General features: G+C 37.6%; 1 protein-coding gene across 1 annotated transcript; it reads right to left on the reverse strand.

Moving 5' to 3' along the window:
* Window positions 1-382: 382 nt before the first annotated feature.
* On the reverse strand, window positions 383-25,035 carry LOC139143657 (adhesion G protein-coupled receptor L4-like). The gene is made up of 24 exons (XM_070714151.1): window positions 24,803-25,035; window positions 18,029-18,191; window positions 16,592-17,104; window positions 14,351-14,515; window positions 13,355-13,522; window positions 12,735-12,851; window positions 12,274-12,368; window positions 11,276-11,461; window positions 10,652-10,720; window positions 10,302-10,422; window positions 9,687-9,872; window positions 9,090-9,159; window positions 8,317-8,470; window positions 7,841-7,890; window positions 6,832-6,949; window positions 6,093-6,190; window positions 5,822-5,921; window positions 5,243-5,370; window positions 4,767-4,859; window positions 4,337-4,403; window positions 3,502-3,587; window positions 3,006-3,129; window positions 2,130-2,171; window positions 383-2,006 (listed from the first exon to the last, which is right to left on the reverse strand). The coding sequence occupies exons 1-24, from the start codon at window positions 24,953-24,955 to the stop codon at window positions 1,665-1,667; spliced, it is 3,408 nt and encodes a 1,135-aa protein (XP_070570252.1). The 5' UTR covers window positions 24,956-25,035; the 3' UTR covers window positions 383-1,664.

The following is a 25,035-nucleotide window of genomic DNA, read 5'->3' on the forward strand; positions in this document are numbered from 1 at the left end:
GTAAGTGATAGGTAGTGGTCACCAACTAACATTACTATCCTGAATTCGCCTTCCATACAAATATTCTCCTTTCTCAACAGTGAAATACATACCCAGAGACGGATCTCAATTACAAGCAACGTATACCTGTCAGCATTTGGCCCTTGCAAACATTTCAGTGTTTTAATCGTTCTCTGGAGAAAGCGTGTGACTGGACACATTTTGGCAGAATCATTTGTTGCAATCTGCTATACTTCTCAAGAAACCCAAGGTGGCATTTAATCATGGAAACGCGATCACTCGACAACATGTACTCACACAGTTCAAAACATCTTACATATTAATTTCTTGTACTGGACAAATGTTCCTTTTCCTTTCATTATTGTAATTTAAGGTGGTGCGCTCCTCGAAATTCGAAGTTCAACTTTTGCTTAACCTTTTCACCGCCATGGTTTAGCCCAAACCCATTGTTAGCAATGGTGATTGTGGACCTGTTTACAGGGAATTGGGGGTGAACAGGTTATAAACTTACCGTGAAGGGGTCACCGTGCAAAGTGTGGCTCTAAAGCAAGAAATTACCTAATGTTTACCGGTATGGCCGTCATCCCTATCTACTATGGAGACAAAGTTGTTCGCTTTTCACAAAAAATGTCCGTGAAGGCTTTTATTTACTTCATGGGCTTCAAAATTAGCCCCAGAACTGGCAGATCAAAGAAGTACTGGAAATTTGAGAGGCCGAATGCCATCATCACAGCATGATACGTTAACTGATATTTGTATCATTTTGTTGCGTGTGTTGCTCATTATCTGCCGTGTTTGCATACCTTGTAAAGCATAATTAACACACCTTCATGGCATCGATTCGTTTTTGAGATTTAAGAGAAATTAAGTAGATGTCGTATCTCTACATGGAAACCTGGAATTCGACATTCACGTGTTTGGACACCGTAGTTGATCATTTCTCAAATTTACTCAAGCCAAAAACATAATGATTCTATGCACATACTTTGATCTTCCTGTAATAGTGACTTGGGTGTTTTGATTTCCTTTGCCACTGCACTGTCTCCCTAATACGTACCGATTGGCCACGATGTCCACTCAAGTCTCACTTTGATTATATCTCAAAGACTGCACCATACATACTAGTAAACGAAGGAGCGCTTTTAGGAAGGAAGGAATCAACAGCGGAACAAACGTGACCATCGTGTTTTGAAACTTATAATTGCCCATGTTCTTCTCCAACCCCTTTTTTCTTGTTTGCGTTACGTGCAAACATATAACTTATCATAGTCGTTGAAATTTCATAATCAATATCAAAAGTACGTTACAAACGACTGCAAATTTACACGGTCATACAAACCATTTCAAGGTGAAACGGTTCATTGGCTGAAATATATTGCTGAACGACTCGCTTATATGAAGAATAGCAGTTTTAATGTAAAAAGACACTTTTAAAGCGTTGACGTCGTCACAGCTGCGATTTCACGGATGTATAAGTGGCATATACGAAGTTAAAATCCACAGACGGTAAGTTGACTTTTGTTGTCGTCACAATATGAACATGTAGAATTCCAAAGAATTTAGCCTTTAATATTAAGTTAAATATATAGTGTTTATAGTGCCTTTTGAATGACTCCATGTACCGTGGTAAAGTTAAGTCCCATCTATCGTTGACGGAAGGGTAGTCAAGTCTTTGACTGCCATTCTGAGTCTAAATTGGCCCTCAGTCTAACATTCATCGTTTCAAGCTCCATATCGCCGTCTTCATTTGCCGCACCTTGATGCGTCGGGGTATTGGCAATGCATTCATTGGGTACCAAGCACGTTGTTGAGCACCCCATCGAATGGTCCGCTGATTCGGTCGACTGGAAATTTAGATTAGCGCTATCGTTTATCTCCAGGAACTGTTTAACCGACAGTTTTACGGAAATCCACTCGTCGTCTTCGCTGTCGTCGGAAATGTAAAATACTTCATTCCCGTCTTCATCTTTGTCACCGTGGATGAAACGCCGATTTGACACCAACACCTAGTTTTGAATTAAGAACAAAATACAGAATCGTTACATTACTACTATTTCAGACATTATTATTATTATCATGGCAACAAATAGTGTACTATGAAAACATTTATTTTTATAAGCTCAACTTACCTTTCTGTTTGTTGAATAGAAGCAGAGATAAACGGCTGATCCCTGTACATATGAAAAGACCGAACAGATTTAGTCTCCTATGGTACACACCAATCAAATATAATAAGAGAAATCTTGTTAGCTGATTTAAGAATAATATTGAAGAATATCATTGGCCACATGTGTGCAGAATAGTACCACATAGTAAATGACAACGAAGATCTTTATCAAGTCAAGGTCGCGATGAACATATCTGTTATTGAAGAATTCACGAAGAAAGTATAGCAAATTCTAAGCAGTGTATGCAGATTCTAAGAATGTTCAAATTGAGAAATCATTGTCACATGTCTCAACGCTGAAAGGAATAATTAAGCAATAAAACACACCCATGTGCAGCGACGGTATACCACGAGATTTGACCAGTTCACGACATATATGCAAGAGCGATAGCGAGTGCACATATGAAGTGAACTGGTCAAAATCGAGTGGTATACCGTCGCTGAGTGTGATTTATTGCTGTTATATCATAACAGTATATATTGAAATTCTGGCATAGAACGTCAGAACAAGAATATTGCTCTTGCCTATAACTCGTGCGTTTGCCAGCCTTGGTATATCGCGAATATACCACGGTTCTTTTCGCGTCTCGACCAATCAGATCGCTGTATCTGCGTAATCAATATACTGGTATGATTTAATACATGATTATACTTGGGGGGGAATATCCCAAAGACAGATTTGTCTCGTCTTCAGATCCCGTTGAGTCCATCAGGGGAATGAAGCACTCTGTTCACTACTAGGCGGCACTAAAGGGGTGGTGAACTACCAAGGGTAGGGTGCCAAACGGACAAAGCCCGAGATTGAGTTGGGAACGCATGCTTAGAATGAATTGCTCACCAAGATGAATGATAGACCGGCATAAAAGTAACCAATAATCAAATTATTCATAATATTCAGTAGTCCAAGTATCCATGTGATTGTGAATATCACCAACAACAGTACAGTATGACAGAATGGGTCCCTGAAAAAATACAATGTGTTCAGTCATGGCATATTGTCCTGCTCATCCTTTCCCACTACATACATACATACATACATACATACATACATACATACATACATACATACATACATACATACATACATACATACATACATACATACATACATACATACATACATACATACGTATGTACCTACACACATACATAAATTGCGAATCTTTTTTGTTTTCATTTGTCTGTCAACCTGCCTGCCTGCCTGCTTGCCTGTCTATCTGTTCGTTTGTTTGCCTGCTTGTTTTTCTTTTCTTTACATATAACTATGAACAAGGAACACACCAGACACGCTTCAAGGATATGCCATTATCTTGGGCTTCATCGAGAACACTCACCAGAGTATATACCAAAATCCTGGACAGTAGGAGTCAACCAGCTGATCAAATCGGAGAAATTCATATACTACCATGCCTATGCTCATCTGCAAGAGAGTTGACCTATGTTTGAAATCACAAGGTCTCTTTTCAAAGGTCAAAATTCCATGGAATTGATGTTGTAAAGTCAGATTGTCAGGAACGTTGGAGATTTGTGCTTTAAAAGTCATGTAAGAGTAGCCAACGCAACGATCATGTATGCGAAGCCTTTTTCGCATTAGATACCTGCGATCTTGCTCGGATTATGGTCAAAAATTTCTCTTCGTGACCGAGCAGATATCCAATGTGTTTTAGCAAATAAAGGTGGTTTTTCAGTAAATTGAAAGGGCAACCTTGTAAGGGTAACCATCTCTTTGTTGAAAGTGGCAAAATACATTAAACTACAAACATTAGTAAGCGACAAAGGAGATCAGTCACTTTTCACATGTGAGCGCCATGACCCTTTGGCATAAACATTCAAACTTCGGCCGAATTCTTGAATTCTTCGTCGTTGAAATGAGAGAGATTTAATTGGCCAACATCATTAGTGTAACTGTCTGCATATTAATGCTTTTCAGTGTATGTTATACCTCCTCGATATCATCTATGTCAACTCAGAACTGTCTGAACTTTGTAGGTAGAAGTGATGGACTAGGGAGATATATACGATAACATATTCTGGTACATAAATAAATGGTTTGAAAGAGAAAACATGCAGTATGTGAGAGAGAGAGAGAGAGAGAGAGAGAGAGAGAGAGAGAGAGAGAGAGAGAGAGAGAGAGAGAGAGAGAGAGAGAGATATGGAAACCCCACCTACCAATGTGACAAGCGACGTAGGAACAATGACGGCTAGCTGGAGACCACGTGTTTGTGGAACCCAACAGCTGAAAATAGAATCAAAGTTATAGTGTCCAATTTGATATTGTACAGTAACTAAGATGCGAGCAATTGGCGTTGTACACTACCCAGATCACCGGTAATCAGTTCTCAAGCAAGCTTACATGATATAATTAAGAGCTTTTCCTCTGGTAATAGAGTATATATCTACATTAATTTACTTTGTTCAATCGTTTTCCTGTAGACCCTGATCATCCGATCTCGAATACTTGTAGTCTCAGACAATCGTAGAATGAATATCATGTAAATAATTGTTAACATTTCTCCCATCATACCGAGTTATAATAAATAAATTCATTTTCTATTCGGGTTAGGTTTGACTGGGCTTCGTAAAGATGTATAAATCTTACATAGACGCATTCCTGTAGTCATCGTGTATGGCTAGAATAGTTACTGTGACTACCACCGCCGGATATAGCCATCCGAATGCCATATAAAATATCCTGCAAAGAACGAAGTCAGTGAACGTAGAGTTATGCATTGCACAGCACAACACAACACAACACAACGCAACGCAACGCAACGCAACACAACAACATAACACAACACAACACAACATAACACAACACAACACAACACAACACAACACAACACAACACATACAACACAACACAACAGATAATATTATCAGGTTGTAGGTCAATATTTAAATTCAATAAGCTCTAAAGTGTGTATTTTGCATTTCCTGGTCAATTTTTTCAAAAAGACGGTTGGTCGCTGCTATTTAGGGTAGTGGAAAGCATTAACCATATACATTGTACGTCCATTACATCTAGAGGACTTCGAAAGTTTCTAAATTCGCAATGTTTAACATACAGTACATTACCTGGCTTTGGTGTTCGCTTTCACACCAAATCGTATTCTCAGGAAGTTTTGAAGGCAGGCATTAAACATCCATGCGTTGTTGCTAAGCAACAGATAGTGGAGGATGATAGCTAACGATTGACAAGTAGCCTGGAAATGATAAAGTAAAGTCGAATTACCGTCTACCCTACTCTTTGTGATGATATCAACAAAGAAGTTTGGTTGTACTGTAGTACAAGATGTGTGCGTGCTTAGCCAACAAGCTTGAATATGTTGTTAGCTCTATCATCACGCATGGTTGATGGTGACTTCTAGCTGAGTGCAATATGGTACCAATAAACCTATGATATTTTCACTTTGTACATTGTCTATTTTCATTGGCAAATGGGGAACATGATCAGTGTCTGGCTTTTTATCAATGACTGGTCTTGCTGCATACAAGAAATACTCTGGGTGGACAACACTACAGGACAAAGCAAAAGCGCCAACTTTGAAAAGACAAGTCAGGACTTTGAGCTGCTTGGAAGGATAACCGCAATGTTTCTGAAGGGTGAGGACAGTCTTGCATTAAATGAAATGTAGACTTTGTCATTATATTCACCGTTTCTTCTTTCAAGTTCAAGGCGACAACAACCATTACCATCTGAATCGACAGTGACACACAGAGGAGCCGACGTACAAAGTACAGATCATCGGACAACCTGTAAGCACACATTTAATACACGTTAGGAACGACGAAGTCAATTCCATAACCAAAAATGCCCAGGAACATGCTTTTTATTAAGAACGCATGGGCCTTATCTCTCATGACACACTGTTTTCAAGTTCATCAGGACGGAAATCAAGAAAGTCATAAAAAAGGAAAATTTTACCTTGTAAGACACAGCATGATAAATGTTATGATGATCAACAACGAAGCTAAAATATTTGCTATTACAATTATGGCCTTGTGAGCTGCTTCTCCAAATGGCTGAAAATAAAAATACACAACATGGCGGTAAAAGTTTTAGTGATGCTATGATATTATTGTTTGGGGATGTGGGCAGAATTTCGAATACACAGCCCACTTGTAACATTCTTGAATCGACAATTCTATTTCAAGACAAATCTGGTAAATTCTTGTCGATAGGAGATTAGTCTAAGTTTTTTTTTGCGGAAGAGAGTACTACATGCGAAAACGTCGACAACCTTGTCGGTGCAGTTATGACAATTCAAGAATCATTACTTAATAGGCTACAGCCTTCAGATGCTGAGACTGTAAACGTTGTGAGTATTAACCCAAGGACTGTCAAATAGTGACAAACTGCAAAAATGCCACAATTTAACGTTAACTTGGTCTTGAAATTCACTAAAATCGAGACTCGCGCCATCAAATCCCATAAAGAAATGCGAAAGGTTGTTGATATTTTGTGCCCTAGTTGTAAGAGCGACGTAGCTCAGTGCAATATTTGAATGTTGGACATCAAAACAAAATACCATGATATTTCAAGAAGGATATTACCAATATAAATACACCTTTTATCAATAATAATGAATCTTGACGGATCGGACCAATGTCGCTATTTTTATAATGTTTGACTGCGAAAAATAGTTTGGAAATGGAAAACGTACCAGCGGTTTGACACCAATAGCCATAACGACTGCTATACTACCAGTATGATCACACTCGCATTTTGTAAAATCTGGTCTCGTTGATGGAAGAGTCAAGCACCCGTCCTCTGTCCAAATCCTGAGTTTAGAACAAGGAAGCGATGGTAATTAATCTTCACGGTGACAGTAACTTATTTAAATAGCTGAAATATTTCTTAGCAGTCGAGCAGAAGTTACCCATGGCACTGAATATTTCTCTCCAACTCAGAATGGGGAATGGTCAAAGATTAGCTCATATTAACATGAAGTAGATCATGATCATTAAGCCTATATTATTAGCTTGTACCGTTAGATCTATTAGATAATCATGTCTTCTTTCTAAAACACTGTTTTTGCCATGCTTCCAAAGCAAATCATGGCGAAATGTCTGCAAGCGTTCAACTCGCCAATACAGTCTAAATGCGTGTTCCGTTCAAAATCATTGAGGATTGTCGAATTATGAACCAGAACTCAATTGTCACCAATAACACCATATATTGAACACAACACAGTGTCTTGCGAATGATACTAATATTGTAATTTAACATACTTAAGGGAGAAGAATAATGAAAGGTGTCTGTCTTACGGAATAAAATTATAAAAGACTATCGATAGTTACGGCTGTTGTTCCTTTTAAAAGCTTTGGTGCAGATAAGCGTACCAAGAAATTAATCACTTTATTAAATAAAACTTGCTCTAAAAAGAGGGTAATAAAAACCGTTTACACTGAAATGAAATGTCTTTTATTGTTAGTAATACAAGAAACGACTGATTGATTTGTTTTAAATGACTGCACTTTCTTCATCGTGCAATCCTTCAGCTGTATAAAATACTTTTCATCAATGATAGTGCGTATACGAATACATTTATTTGCCATACTATGGTTTTATGACCATTTGACAAACTGAACACCACATTCCAATTTAAGAAATTTCTCATGAGCTTCGTCGTTACTATCTAATGGGAAAATTGAACATTTCAGAAGACTTACTCGTCGGGATCTCCAGTGACGAGGGTTGAACATACCGGATCGTATCCTTGCTGAATAAGATATAACATGAAAATGACCATTTACAAAAAATGACGATGTTTCACAGATTTTACATTTTCTTTTGGCAAGGAAGCAGTGACCTCCGTTTCGTCCTGATCGTTGTAGTAACGGTGAGTAGAAATGACCTACATGCCCATCACCTTAGTCTAAATCGTCCGCCATTCTAAAAATCAAATTTAAATTCACGGTAAACAGACATACTCGATACAAGACACCGTCGAATGAATACGTTCGGAGAGATTAATATTTCACGTCCTTCTGAGAAAAAAAGGTACATATGGCGGCACAACAGAAATATCGTCTGCAAGTAAAGTTTGTTTGACTGGTGTATTATTGCTTCTGTATTTGCTGGTTAGGTTTATTAGCACCTATGGATCATGCGAGTTTACGACCTACAATGACAAGTCACCTCATACCTCTTTGTGATGCAATATAAAAGTAAGCGGCGCCTTAAGAACTCTTTTCCGTCCAGTCTCTTCGCTACCGTAGATTTCGACTGAGATCACAGGGGTGTTGACTTCTATCACCTTTTTGGTTGCAGTGATAGTTTCTACCCATTGTCTGGCCTCCCTGCAAGGCATAAAAACAAACCCCCGGACCAAGATCGGAAAGGGTGTGTGACTTCATACTGACGTAATTTAGAAATCATTTCTTCTGTAGTCTAACGCATTTCTGTATAACCATTAGGAATATACTCTATTATCATTATGATATGTGATGCCGTTTAATATCATATAAATGTATTCAAACAAATCCCGTCATACCTTCTCGCGAGATTTATTCGTATTATACCTTCGAGAGTCCATGATTACATGTATATATGCTAATTTCCGAATGTAATCATCAATATGTACATTTCATGTCAACGGACGTGTGTGCATTGTAATGGATATTTGAATATTGTGAAACGTCACCACAAAGTTCAGTAGAATATTAAAAACATTTTGAATAAGCCGCATTGTTTTAGCGAAATTGGATATTGAATTGAATTAGTGGATTTTTTAAAATTTTGCTTTCATAACTTTTACCAATTGGCAAAATAGAGCAATATTTGAATTACTAGCATCTGAAGTGAGCGAACCTTGGCTCGAGCTAAATTAGTTCAAAAAGCATGCCAGCTAAAAAACTAGATGTTTTACAATATGATGACGGCGGCTATTTGTGGAATCTGATGCATTTTAATACTCACTCTTTTTGGACTTCAGCTGGGACTATGTCGGCTGGGTTGTAGTAGATGTACGCGATGACTGTATAGTTGCCTTTGTAAAAATGTGAATAGAGAGGGTGACAGATGGTAAGGGATGGACAAAAAACAACTTTAGTTACTCGTTAAACCCATCAATTATGCATATTAAGATTAGCATACAATCACGTAAGTGCTTCACCGGAGTTTCTGAACAAAGCCAGTGGTATTGTCTCTGTGTTTTCCTTTGCATGCTACACTCTTCGTAATAGTGTACTTCAATTTCTTAATCTTTGATAAAAGTTGATGCGAACAAACTGTTAGAGAATAGTGACTTATAAACAGGAGGAAGAACGGTATGTGTTGAATGTTAGCGCCATCTGATGTCATAAATCTGATCCCTGAGAGCAAGAGAAAAATAAATGTGAACAGTGTCAGAAGTCACAGATAATTTTAAAAATGTGAAGTAAACTGTCAGCAATTTCGAGCAAACGCTAGTACACACATACATACATACATACATACATACATACATACATACATACATACATACATACATACATACATACATACATATAGACTGACAAATACACGGGATTATACCTAAAGTATCAGATTCGAAAGTTTCTGGAGGAATGACGACCAAGCTGTTGTTTGTATCCATCTCTGGTGATAGCTGACTTGATCTCTTCTTTCGAACCAACATGTCGGCCACTGGAAAGTTGTCATCATCGGTGGACCGGAACACTAACGTCGTATTGTCAGGTCTTACGACCAAGGCTTCGAAATCTTCGTCAAATAAAAAACGTTAAGAGAAGATCAATAACACTTGAGAAAACAGATGTAGTCGGTAGCACGTCATGTTTTACCCAGATCATAAAGTATCAGATTAGAAATTTTCTGCAGTTCCCGTTCAAGGACGACCAATTAAAGCTCAACCATAATTGTAAACAAAGCAAAACATAAAGCCCATTAATGGTATACAGTCACCTGTAATCTAAATATGCCCTCATATGGTCAAAGGGGCGTTCTTTGGTACTCAAAATACCCATGTGAGGGCGCTGTTTTTATAAAGCGGCCACCCGCTTAATATCTGTGATTTGTTAGATTTTCTCTTTCCATGGTAACTGTGGCAAAATTGGAAAAGGTTACAGTATACCTTTAAAAACCGAAGTTGACTATTCTTGTATAAAAAGAATTCTTGTGCCCATTACGTACCTATATTTTTTGTCGGAATGTGAATTCTCCCCTGAATTGGATGAATATGGGCATGTACATCTGAAGCAAAGAGCCCCAGCATTCGAAACCACTCGACAGATCCTTTGTCCGAGCCACGAGTCTGTAAAGTGACAAACATTTACGTGACACTCAGTATATATCTGTTGCAAATTCATTTAGAATTATAAGCAGATTTAGACCGTGGATTGGGTAACGTTTAAACTTTTCATCGTTCTTTTAACAGGCGCTAGGTGGCTCGTATGCCTCATCTTTAAAACATTCAAGCACAGAAGTACATCCTGACAATTGACAATATCCACGATGACGCATACAAAGTTCAACCGGTTTACCTCATGGATAAGTCTCCACATCGTTTCTTTGCCGGCGTCTAGAGATATGCTTGCCATTTCCACTACATTCTGTGGATGAGAGAGAGAGAGAGAGAGAGAGAGAGAGAGAGAGAGAGAGAGAGAGAGAGAGAGAGAGAGAGAGAGAGAGAGACAGAGACAGAGACAGAGAGAGAGAGGGGGGGGAGGGATGGAGGAGGAGAGGAGAGACAGACAGACAGAGACGTGCAGAGGGACAGAGATATAGACACAGGTACAGACAGAGAGAGAGAGTCAGACAGACAGAGGGTAGGAAGAAGGAGAAACATTTACCAGTCACGGTGATTTACGACCTTTTTCGGGTGAAGTCCAACCGAACTTGAAGTATTTTGTAACTTGAAATGTGATCGTGTCAAAAGGTTTGAGTACATTGTGCAATATTTCGTTTTGGTTACACGGTTTAAATAATCGCCGAGAATTATCTTAGAAAATTAAATTACATGGAAAATTAAGATTTGAAAATAAAAAAGAAAGAGATAATGATAATGACTTCAACTATAGTAGGTAAGGGATTTTTTGCGTTAATTTGAAAATATATCATCACGACCCCGCTGTCCACTGTTTTCGATTTTAATAATTTATAATTACTTGCGCATAAACTCGTTTTTCGTCGTCTGTACCGGGAAGGGACATCGGATATTTGTTCAGAATAGCCGACACGAAACGACCGGAGAGCAGCATGTCACCCGCATAGAAATTTTGTCCCACGGCGATTGCCTCTGTTATTTCGGTCACGACGTTGGTGGCGCTTGTTGTACTGTTTACACCGTTAACCTAAAACAAAGTAGTGAAAGTAGTGAAATGATTTTTTACGGTTTTATAAAACGAAACTTCAAAACAAAAATAAAAATATTTTACTGCCATTGAACTTTAACCTGCTCTTATGTACGGAACACTCGATATATGTCAAAAGATAAGAGGAATTCGAAAGTGGCGCTTTTTTCAAGAAAAGTGTGTTAACAAGAAGTATATTCCATCATCACCAAAGATCCTACGCTTTAAGGGCACTAAATTGCTCTCTTTCACCAAGACGTTATGTTTACGGCCACCGAAAGTACACTGCTCTTTTCATTCTGTGGAAAGCAATGCCACATTGTACTAATGATGAAATCGATTTCTGTCAAAACTCTTGTGTTACTCGAATCGTATGTTTGTGCACACGTAGCAACCATTCATTGCATTTTTATCCTTTCACCGTCCAATCTGATTAAAATCAGATGTAGAGTACGGCGACGTCTCTGTACTTGCGCGGTTTTCTCTTGCTGTCGCCTCTCACTACAGCAAGAGAAAACCGCGCAAGTACAGAGACGTCGCCGTACTCTACATCTGATTTTAATCAGATTGTTCACCGTCATGCTTGGGCCAAAACTCAAAGTTATCAGTTGTGATTGTGGACCTGTTTACAGGAGATGTATAGGTTGAAACGAAATTGGGTGTTAAAGTGGATGGGTGACTGATACAGAAAATTTCAAGCAATTATAGAGCTCAGTGTTCCACAAAGAATTGGTCCAACAACAAATATTGAAGTTGCCAATGGAGCAAATTATGGAGCTTCGGTACACTGCATGTATTTAAACTCCACTGACCTTTTCTTTCATGTTGATAAGGGTATCTGACTTGCATTCTGTCGTAAAAGGGGGCCACCATGTTCCCGTTTCGTCGCAGAATCTCATCATTTTCCCTGTAATGACACATGTACATGGAAAATAGCAGCCGAGTCATTGTTCGGTCGTTGCTGGCGCCACACGACGGTTTGTTAAAAACACTGCGCCCAGGTCTGTTGTAGTCGATCAATCAACGAGCTATAGGTCTACTGCAAGTACTTGTTCTTACGCCAAAATGTCCATTTTAAAGTTATAAAGTTCAAATATGTTTCGGAACTCGGTTCAATTTTAGAAAGCAAACTCTCCTCAGTTTTCAATTTTCATGTGAAGGTAAATTTGAAAAACAATTATCATCAGCCGTCACAAACTATCTTGTAACCAGAAGCTCTACGCGATAAAGGTACGATAGATCTTGTGGAAATTTGACTTATGTTGGCTGGTACCTGACGAGCCTATGGGACAGTCTACCCACTCGGTGCTGCAATTGGCATCCGTTGTTTCCCATGAAGTTCCTGTATCCTCATCGGCACTGGCGGCGCACTTCTTCACTGCAGCCGTACCTGAATGTGATGTACGGGAAAAGGTTCTGTTGGTGGACAGCAATAATCTAAAGGTCGCTGGCACGGTAAAGAGTTTTCACAAATTCCCTCTCACTCAATTAGATACTCGTAACGACCGGGTTGTTTTGAGAAATTCTTTGCCGACATTTAAAACCAGAACAAACAATTTGCCAGGGCCCGCGGGACGCAAATTAAGATGTTCAAAATCTGCATACCCGATTGGCTACCCCTATCCCTTGCATAACAAGGTATCACGGATTGCTCATACCACTGTTCTAATTGATGTACTGAGAACTTCGTTTGCAAGTTTGCAAAAGCCATCCCCGACTTGTCTGCTATACATCATATCATTCATCTCATTAATTATTCAAAAGGGTCAGTAATTTATGACCAAAAATCTATTAATTTATTCATAATCCCTTTCAATCGTCTTGATCTTTCTCTGATATCGCTTTTCCATAATGCCGCCACGAAGTCATCGTCAAAGGAAGAACATCGCTCACCTCCGGGATCGCAGTTCATTTCAAGTAGAGACAAGGGCAGGCAAAGCTGCCCGAACAGATGGAAATCGTCTTGGCAGTGACAGTGATAACTGCCGATGGTATTTGCACAGTATCTGTCGGTCTCGTACGGTGAACAGAGATCCATGTCCTCCAGACACTCATCAATATCTGAGCGAACGAAAGAACAGATAACGAAAAGTGTGACGTGAAAGACCTGCGAATGGCGATGCTAAAAGGAGTTGCGATTGAGCTAGAAAAATATCAGTGTCTACATGTTTCTGTGATTTAAAGGGAAACAGTCGTCGGAACTGCGCCTGTGCGAGTTTCTTGTTTACAAACAATGTATTTCGTGCACGATATCGAGATGCACCTCATCATCATAGCTGCAACATATTATGACAGACATGTTTTAACTTTCATCAATCACCATCGTACCTTGGATACAGTGTTTATAGACATTGGTCGTATGGGTCCCATACGACCTTTGAGCTCAGTTCCGACGACTGTATCCCTTTAAGGTAGAATGTGCCTAGGGGACAGTTATTGGGACTCTCAAACTTTCACAATTTCGCCGGCGTAGTTTTGTGAAAATCGGAAATTTCATTTTCCCCATAGAGTAAACTTAGAGGTGGCGGCCATTGTGAATTTGAAATATCGGTAAATATTTATTGATTTGTCTTTGCAAAACTTGCTCGCGATTTTCATTGTTGATTTTGAAAGAGGATAGTTGAAACTTTGAGGAAAGTTTCAACAACAGTTTGAGTCTTCGCCTTAACGGTGTGATAGACTCACACACGTCAAACTGTATTTTTCACAAAACTTTCTTCCTCATGTGATGAAAAAACAAGCGTTATTTTTGGCTAACCAACCAATCTATGAAAAGAAAACACTTTCCTATACAGCTCCACGCCTATGAACAGAGTGGCGTTTATCTATATGGCTTTTTACCAGTTGGCATGGCAACCTGTCGACATTCACTCATTCGTTTCCACTCACCGGTGCATTGTGGGAAAGGTGAGGCCGACCAATATCCGCTGTTGCACTTGATGTGAGATCTCTCCGTGTATGACAGCCTGAAGCCCGGTCTACAGACGAGAAACGCTGAACTTCTGTCTTGTATCCACACGATGCCGGGACCGTTTACGTCTTTTGAACACCACTCTTTATAATAAACAAAGAAACCATATGAGACAGTATACAGTAAAGCACACTATAACATGGATGATACTCTTTCATAAATACAGATATCTCGTTTCAGAGTGGAGCAGCAAAAATAGGGACAATAGCAGTAACTTATGATATTATTTGCTTGATTAATTTACAGAAAAAAAAATTATTTTCTTCTTCTTCGCCCACAAGTATGTTATCATATAGCTTAACCCTAGACGAAGTATTTTGCCTTCGAAGATTTTTGGTTTCGCCCATAGAAGAAGGCCGAAATAATGTATTTAATGTATTTAATGACACACAAAATGCATTGTTTACACTTTGCAGTGTCACTATTGATAAGTGAATTCTAGGCCGGACTGGAATTCAGTAGCCAATGATAACTTTCGACATATAAAAATTGTTTTGACAAGTTGAACACACATGTGACTACGACAAGAACGTGTGTTTTACCATTAGGAAAAAAAGGCTCTAGAAATTGGATGGAATGTAACAGCTAAGCTAGTTTCTGAGAATATTTTATATATCAGTAAGGAATTCCCATTGCCCTAAATCCTCAGAGAACACCTCGTAAATAACCGATACTGCATTGTGATGGCTATTGCAACTGCATTGAGCCAGCGACTAATTAAGTCGAATCGACTGATCCGTGACTCTTTGAATTTTGAAGCCGGCTGCCTATAGTATGTGTGATAATTACATTTTTTCTAATTTTATGTTTTTTAATAATAATTCAGCTCGCAACGATGTTTCTTCACAGCAATTTGACACGAATTCATGTGTTTATCAGTTCTAATTATTTCCCCACAGGCGATCGTACTGTTGGTTCTTTTTTCAACATAGACCGAATATGTTGTGTCTGTATATTTGTAAAGTACTGACTTTAATGTAATTGTAATGAAGAGTATGAGTTCTGTTTCACTAGAAAATGTTCTTCAAACATACTGACTGCAAGATATTAAGTGAGTCGAATGATTGAAGTAATTCCATTTTAACAACAGGGGCGACGATACCACCGTCTATCCATAGACCCAGTGTATATTGCCTATCCTATTATATTATACACAATCTATAAAAACATATTATTTTACATTATTGTAAGTGCACATTGACTGTTCTATGTGCGGATGGCATCGGATGTAGGGAATTGAACTCACAAGTGACAGGGCCCGTACTCAACTTTTAAACACTGGACATCGTACAGCCTCATTGCTAGACGCATTTGGAAAAAAATCAAGCATTTTTGCGGTTCGAGATTAACTGGTGATGACAATTGGTGTTATGCTAATGACATCATTTTGATATCCTAACACAAGGCTGACTCAGAGGCTGTTTCCAAGGATTATGGACCAGTTTGTTTCAATGGGGTAAATTATGTAGAATTTTTATTTCCTTTTGAAAATGATAAAGCGCGAAACGACACATGCGACAAACAGGAACAGAAAAAAAAATTAACAAGCCATCCGCGGCTGTATCGCTAACAACGGGCAATGAACTTTTATTCGCTCTGGAATCTAACTGGCTTGCCAACGTTTTGAAGACTTTCGACTGTTCCGCCACCAACTCTATTATTCGTTCTTTTTTGCTAAAACAAAAACACGATAACAAAGAGAATCAAATAAAAACAACTCCCGTCACCATCTTCACCATCTCCATTCACACGGCCACTGCCTAATAACGTTTTGTTCTTGTTTTGTTTTCTGCCCTGAGTTGACGAATAAAGCTAGAGGTCTTCCATTTAATGACGGCTCTTCTGTCACAGAGATCCGGTATTTTTCAGCAGTTTAATAGTGTTTGAAATTACGTATATAAGTAACACTAAAAGACAGGGTTCTGGAACAACTGGTGAACAACCACTAATTTCGACATTAAAAGGGCCAGTATTTCTACTCCCCAAAGCGTGTTGATATACACATTTCAGCTAAATAGTGGGTGTTTCAATCTACATTCGTTTGGGAGTAGAGTACGAAATTACAATCGACATTCAAAATAGCAATAACGGAAAAAAATCAAAAGTTTGAGTTGCTGGCCCTTTAAATAGTGTACAAGGACTTTTTAAAGTTTACTCACCAGTTGTTGTCCCTGGCGTACATGTTTTAAACGCCGAGGAAGTTGTTGGTCGAGTTGTGAGGGGCATTCGAACTGCACTTGGTGCACGCCCCTCTGACGATGTCCCCACATAGGTGGTGGGGTTCACCCTCCCCTCGGTCGTCACGCCTCGAGTCGATGCTGTCCTTGCGGTAGTGGGAATCAGCTGTGTCTCGGTTGTCGCACCTCTTTCCGACGATGTCTCTGCGCGGGCTGTCGGGTTAAATCTTACCCCGGTCGTCGCCGATGCTGCCTCGGTTGTCGCAATCCCTCCTGACATTGTCTCCGAAGTAGCTATGGGATTCACTTTTACCTCTGTTGTCACACCTTCCGTCGACGCTGCCCCTGCTGTTGTGGGGACGAGCAGCGCTTCGGTTATCGGAGGTTCCGTTGTCACCGTTCCTGATGTTATAGGAATTACCGCTGCCTCGGCTGTCGTACGCCTTCCCGATGTTTCCTCTGCGGTTGTGAAGCTCGGAGTTGTAGCAGGGAAGTCTAGGGTAAAACAAACACCTTTTTTAATGAAAGTTTAGTTTCAATATAAACACCTTCCATTTCATGTCGACCATAAACATTATCTTGTTGGCCATAACTATTTGTACTTTCTTTGGTTACCGTAGCGCCCCCCCCCTAATATAAACAGTTTCCTAACTGATGAAACTGTTACTGTTACTCTTTGCCTGAATTTAACATGACACCATTGATGACGGATGCTACAGGTATCACTCCTGGTGTATCTTTTGACATATTTCATATTCGAAAACAATCCCGAATATCTTTGTATTCTTCCTATGGGATATTTAAGTATTCCTGAAAATGAATTGTCTATAATGTACTCTGTTATTGAGAACAAATTGTAGTCAGATTATAAGATGTACCAATACATTTTGCATTACACGATTCTGTTGAACATTTGGCATTGTGACATTACTTTTTGAAGTAGAACAAAAATGAATTATTTTTGCAAATAGAAAAATAACAGAAAGTGTGTTAAAAGTTAAAGGAGATCAAAAAGAATTGTTGGCTTATAATACATGAAGCCTTTTCTTTGTCAGTGAAACTATGGCTAGGTTTTGGAATCAACACCTGCATCCAGGTCTGTAGCTATCCAAACGTTTGATTTTTTTGCAATTAGGCCCCTACATCCATTTACAAGTTTTCATCGATGAAAAAAGTCTCCCTCTGAATTGGGGAGTTTGGAGAAGTGGTACAATATTTGTTCAGCGATGTGTGAATGTACGTGGCACAGTTTGAGTAAATGGGTGTCACTAGAACGGGGAAAAACAGATGTGCGTCAAAATAAGTGAATGTAAGCAACGCAACAAAATCGTCGCAATGGCTACCAGATATCACCATGGAGATTTTTTCAAGGACTTGTTTATTTCATCCGGGTTTTCATTGTCGGCATATATGACTTACCGAAATGTATCTCACACAGAGTAGAGATGCCGGTAGAGTCACAGCTCACGTCGTTCCATTTCATCGACCTTTGAACTGTGTGCACACAGTTTTCGCGGTTCCCGGGCTGGTCAGTATTCCAATAGAACACACTTGAGACCTCTCTGTCAGACCACACCCAAACCTGTCAATGATGAACATAATTTATCTTCTTTACTGCACACCATGTTGACTCCATGATGCATAAGGGTAGGAGAAAGAGGGATTTGTTCTGCATCTCGGGCAAAAGAGATGCGATTTTCTTTTTTTAAACCAGTCCGATATGAAATTTCCACAACAGTTGTTATTTTCACCGACTGCAAAATATTTTCTTTACCCTGCAGTGTTTTGCGAGTATGGAGGAAACTTTGAAGAGGAGCGCCATAAATGTTTGTTTGTTTGCTTTTTGTGCTCGTATGTCAAAACTATAGTCCGGGGCTAGAGGGGGTCTACGTGCACCCCCCCCACAGGATAACAAACCTGTATTTTTCAGAACCCTTGGGATCCCTAGAATACGAAATGGAATTTTAACAGGAAAAATATAGGGACGCAATAGCTGTTTATGGTCATGTTTTGAAGGGTACCGCAAAATCACGATTTTCCAAGCCAAATGCATTTTCGTCAAATCTGTCTTCTTGTAAGTCATGTGCTGAGCTCATTTTTTAACATAACCTCACTTGTTTGGTATCATTAGAAAGGGAATTTATTCCTCTTTAAGATGACATATTGCATTATGCAATATCTTCTACAGTTTTTGTCAAATATAACCAAAACTTACCCCTTACCCCAAAATTTAACATTGCAAATTACAGTAAACTCAAATTCTACCAATTTTTTAGCTGGGCATAATAAAATATGCATTGCTTTGTCTGAAATCTGTTTTATTTGATACAAGGACATGTCAGAAATATGAAATAGACTTTTAACAGAAAAAATATTGGGAATCTACAGCTGTAACAGTCATATTTTGAAGGGTACCGCAAAATAACAGTGTTGCAGATTTGCATGCATTTTTGTTAAAACTGTCTTCCTATAAGTTATCTGCTGAGCTTGTTTTGAATATAACCTGGCTTGTTAGGTATCATTAGAAAGATAATTTACTAATCTTTGAAATGACATATTGTAACATGCAATATCGTGTGTAGTTTTCATGATATGTAACCAAAACTTACCCCATACCCCAAAGTTTACATTGAAAATTTCAGTCATAGCTAAAACCAAATTCTACCAATTTTTTTAGCTTGACACAAAAAATCTGGCCGTTTTTGCTATTAAATCTATTTTATTTGGTACAGGGACATGTCAGAAATATGAAATAGACTTTTAACAGAAAGAATATTGGTATTCTATGGCTGTAACAGGCAATATTCTGTGGAGTACTGCAAAATCACAGCAGTGCAGACTCATATGTGCTTTTGTTAACTTTGTCCCATTGTAGGTCTTCTGCTGCGCTTATTTTATTACATAACCATGTTTATTTGGTATCATTAAAAAGCTAATTTACTACTGTTCTAAATGACATATTGTTATATGCCATGTCTGATATAATTTTCATGGAATATGACGAAAACTTACCCCATACCACAACGTTTATATCGAAAATTACTTTCGTAGCTATCGTCAAATTCTACCAATTTTCTAGCTAGACATAACAAATAAGGCAATGCTTTATATGAAATCTTTTTATTTGGTACTGAGGAATGTCAGAAATATGAAATAGACTTTTAACAGAAAATATATTGGGACTCTACAGCTGTAACAGTCATATTTTGAAGGGTCTCGCAAAATCACAGTATTCCCAACTCGCTTGCTTTTTGTTAAATGTGTCTTCTTATAAGTCATCTGCTGAGCTTGATTTTTGACATAACCTGGCTTGTTAGGTATCAATAGAAAGGTAATTTACTAGTGTTTAAAATGACATATCGTAATATGCAATGTCTTGTTTAGGTTTCATGAAATAGGACCAAAACTTACCCCATACCCAAGTTTACACAGCAAATTACTGCAAATCTGAAACTCTACCTTTTTTTACAATTTATTAACTTTATATACCAAAGGCAATGCTTGTATGCAATCTATGAAATCTGTGATTTTGTTAAAAAAGTATGTCACAAATATGAAACTAACTTTTAACAGGAACATAATATGATTTTGTAGCCTTTTGGATCATATTTGGAAGGGTACCCAGGTATCAGGGCAAATTTGCCGAAACACATACATTTGCAATATATGGGTTCCCCTCCAAAAATGATCCAAATGGCTACTAAATTGTATCATCTTCCCGTTATAAGTTAATTTATACTTGTGACATACTTTTGTAACAAATAAATCAGATTTTAAACAAGAATTGCCTTTTGTATTATGTGCAGCAAAAATGGTAGAATTTAAGATAAGCCGTAATTTGCGATTTGAACTTTTTGGGTATGGGTAAAGTTTGACCATATTCCAGGAAAACTATGAATGACATTGTATATGACAATATGTCATCTTAAAGAAAAATAAATTCCCTACTAATGATACCTCACAAGCCAGGTTGTGTCACAAAATAAGTTCAGCAGATGACTTACAAGAAGAAGAATTTAACAAAAAAGGTGCCAGTTTGCGGTACTGCGATTTTGCATTTCCCTTCAAAATATGGCTGTTACAACCATACAGTCCAAATATTTTTTCTGTTAAAAGTCTATTTCACATTTCTGACATGACCCAGTACCATATACAACAGATTTAATACCGAAACAGAGCTATTTTCATCATGTCTAGCTAAAAATTCACGGAATTTGATCACGTTATCTATGACAGTACTTTCAATATAAACCTTGGGGTATGGGGTACGTTTTGGTCATATTCCATGAAAAATATACAAGATATTGCCTGTTACAATATGTCATTGTAAAGAATATTCAATTACCTTTTCAATGATACTAAAGAAACCTAGTTATAATCAATAACAAGCTTAGTAGACGACTTATAAGATGACAGATTTAACAAAAACGCATACGAATCAGGAATACTGAGATTTTGCTGTACCCTTAAAAATACAGCTGTTACAGCTATAGAATCCTAATATTTTTTCTGTTAAAAGTTCATTTCATATTTCTGATATGGCAAAATACAAAATAAAACAGATTTCATACAAAAAATTGTCTAATTTTTTATGTCTGCGTAAAAAATTGCTTGAATTTGACAGTAGCTATGACAGTAGTTTTCGATGTAAATTTTGGGGTATGGGGTAAGTTTTGGTCATATTTCATAAAATCTGTACAAGATATTGCATGTTACAATATGTCTTTTTAAAGACTAGTAAATAATCTTACTAATGATACCTAACAACTTACATTATATTCTATAAGAAGCTCAGCAGATGACTTAAAAGACGATAGAATCAACAAAAATGCACACAAGTCAGGAATACTGAGATTTTCCTGTACCCTTCAAAATCTGACTGTTACAGCTGTAGATTCCCAATATTTTTTCTGTTAAAAGTCTATTTCATATTTCTGATATGTTCCTGTACCAAATAAAATAGATTTCATAGCAAAAACGGCCAGATTTTTTGTGTCAAGCTAAAAAAGTGGAGAATTTGGTTTTAGCTATGACTGCATTTTTCAATGTAAACTTTGGGGTATGGGGTAAGTTTTGGTTATATATCATGAAAACTACACACGATATTGCATGTTACAATATGTCATTCTAAAGATTAGTAAATTATCTTTCTAATGATACCTAACAAGCCAGGTTATATTCAAAAACAATCTCAGCAGATAACTTATAAGAAGACAAATTTAACAAAAATGCATGCAAATCTGCAACACTGTTACTTTGCGGTACCCTTCAATATATGACTGTTACAGCTGTAGAATTCCAATATTTTTTCTGTTAAAAGTCTATTTCATATTTCTAACATGTCCCTGTACCAAATAAAATAGATTTCATAGCAAAAACGGCCAGATTTTTTTGTGTCAAGCTAAAAAATGGTAGAATTTGGTTTTAGCTATGACTGAAATTTTCAATGTAAACTTTGGGGTATGGGGTAAGTTTTGGTTACATATCATGAAACTACACACGATATTGCATGTTACAATATGTTATTCTAAAGATTAGTAAATTATCTTTCTAATGATACCTAACAAGCCAGGTTATATCCAAAAACAAGCTCACAGATAACTTATAGGAAGACAAATTAAACAAAAATGCATGCAAATCTGCTACCCTATGATTTTGCGGTACCCTTCAAAATAAGACTGTTACAGCTGTAGATTCCCAATATCTTTTCTGTTAAAAGTCTATTTCATATTTCTGACATGTCTCTGTACCAAATAAAACAGATTTAATAGCAAAAACGGCCATATTTTTTGTGTCAAGCTAAAAAAAATGGTAGAATTTGGTTTTAGCTATGACTGAAATTTTCAATGTAAACTTTGGGGTATGGGGTAAGTTTTGGTTACATATCATGAAAACTACACACGATATTGCATGTTACAATATGTCATTCTAAAGATTAGTAAATTATCTTTCTAATGATACCTAACAAGCCAGGTTATATCCAAAAACAAGCTCAGCAGATAACTTATAAGAAGACAGTTTTAACAAAAATGCATGCAAATCAGCAACACTGTTACTTTGCGGTACCCTTCAAATATGACTGTTACAGCTGTAGATTCCCAATATTTTTCTGTTAAAAGTCTATTTCATATTTCTGACATGTTCCTGTACCAAATAAAATAGATTTCATAGCAAAAACGGCCAGATTTTTTGTGTCAAGCTAAAAAAAATGGTAGAATTTGGTTTTAGCTATGACTGAAATTTTCAATGTAAACTTTGGGGTATGGGGTAAGTTTTGGTTATATATCATGAAAACTAACACGATATTGCATGTTACAATATGTCATTCTAAAGATTAGTAAATTATCTTTCTAATGATACCTAACAAGCCAGGTTATATTCAAAAACAAGCTCAGCAGATAACTTATAGGAAGACAAATTAAACAAAAATGCATGCAAATCTGCAACACTGTTACTTTGCGGTACCCTTCAAATATGACTGTTACAGCTGTAGATTCCCAATATTTTTTCTGTTAAAAGTCTATTTCATATTTCTGACATGTCCCTGTACCAAATAAAATAGATTTCATAGCAAAAACGGCCAGATTTTTTGTGTCAAGCTAAAAAAATGGTAGAATTTGGTTTTAGCTATGACTGAAATTTTCAATGTAAACTTTGGGGTATGGGGTAAGTTTTGGTTACATATCATGAAAACTACACACGATATTGCATGTTACAATATGTCATTCAAAGATTAGTAAATTATCTTTCTAATGATACCTAACAAGCCAGGTTATATTCAAAAACAAGCTCAGCAGATAACTTATAGGAAGACAGTTTTAACAAAAATGCATGCAAATCTGCAACACTGTTATTTTGCGGTACCCTTCAAAATATGACTGTTACAGCTGTAGATTCCCAATATTTTTTCTGTTAAAAGTCTATTTCATATTTCTGACATGTCCCTGTATCAAATAAAACAGATTTCAGACAAAGCAATGCATTTTTTATTATGCCTAGCTAAAAAATTGGTAGAATTTGAGTTTTACTGTAATTTGCAATGTTAAATTTTGGGGTAAGGGGTAAGTTTTGGTTATATTTGACAAAAACTGTAGAAGATATTGCATAATACAATATGTCATCTTAAAGAGGAATAAATTCCCTTTCTAATGATACCAAACAAGTGAGGTTATGTTAAAAAATGAGCTCAGCACATGACTTACAAGAAGACACATTTGACGAAAATGCATTTGGCTTGGAAAATCGTGATTTTGCGGTACCCTTCAAACATGACCATAACAGCTATTCCATCCCTATATTTTTTCTGTTAAAATTCCATTTGTATTCTAGGGATCCCAAGGGTTCTGAAAAATACAGGTTTGTTATCCTGTGGGGGGGGGTGCACGTAGACCCCCTCTAGCCCACGGACTACTAGTCGTTCAGCACCAACGGTCATCTAAGGGAGCTGCTCTACCGATGAGCTAGGTAAAAGTTCAAGGGACAAACTGTTTTCATTTAGGGCATACTTTTTGTCAAGCGTCTATTTGACGAGTCGCTTATATGGGCCACAACCTTATTTAGGGACCGTGAATAATTTAACACGCGCAAAGTAAACGAGGCCCGTTGCGTTATAGTTCAAAAGCCCCTCCACATCCGACGACAAAATTGTGGCGTGAACTTCTTTCACTCACCATAAACTGCCCAAATACGTTATTTAAAGCTTTTGAACTTCCATAATTAAACTGTTCATAGACTTTTGAACGACAAATTTTTTACAAATAAAAGTATAATTTATTGTAGAAAATTTATTCATATTCAGGGCAACTTTGACGGGCTGCAACTGTTATATCGCGATAACAGTGTTATTTTCGCAACAAACAATGAGATCACTGTATTTCCGCCATTAATACACAGGTATAATATAACATGACGCAAGTTAACGGTTCTCCAAAGTGAGGTTTCGAGGGGTGGGCAACCCCTCTGGTTTTTTTGAACATTCTACTCATATGTTGATAAAAATACAAAAGAATGCATTGCCATGCATATCAAAGAATATGCAAATTGTATAATGTTATGTACATTAACAACGCCTTTGTTTTTTACCAAGCTGTGGATAACACAGTGACGTATATTCTCGAGTTACAGAAATGTTTCGGTATTCATATACCGTGTACCTCCTACGATTACGAGCTTACACACCGTTTATGCACTTACTTGGCTGCGTGAACTTTCACGTTCTAAGGCTAACCACCATTTCTTACTTGTAATATCTCTATCATGCGACAATATCATGGCATTTACACTGTCAAGTGTACTGTTCGTCTTGATGTTCACCAATCCACCGCCAAGGCTCTGGCAATATCTCATCGCCTCTTTTTGAATAAAAGTTTCAAAATGGAAGAGGTAACAGGTGCCTTCGCTCCTAAGTGGAACCCAATCGCCACTTG

The sequence above is a fragment of the Ptychodera flava genome, chromosome 11 (genome assembly GCF_041260155.1).
Source record: "Ptychodera flava strain L36383 chromosome 11, AS_Pfla_20210202, whole genome shotgun sequence".
Taxonomy (NCBI): domain Eukaryota; kingdom Metazoa; phylum Hemichordata; class Enteropneusta; family Ptychoderidae; genus Ptychodera; species Ptychodera flava.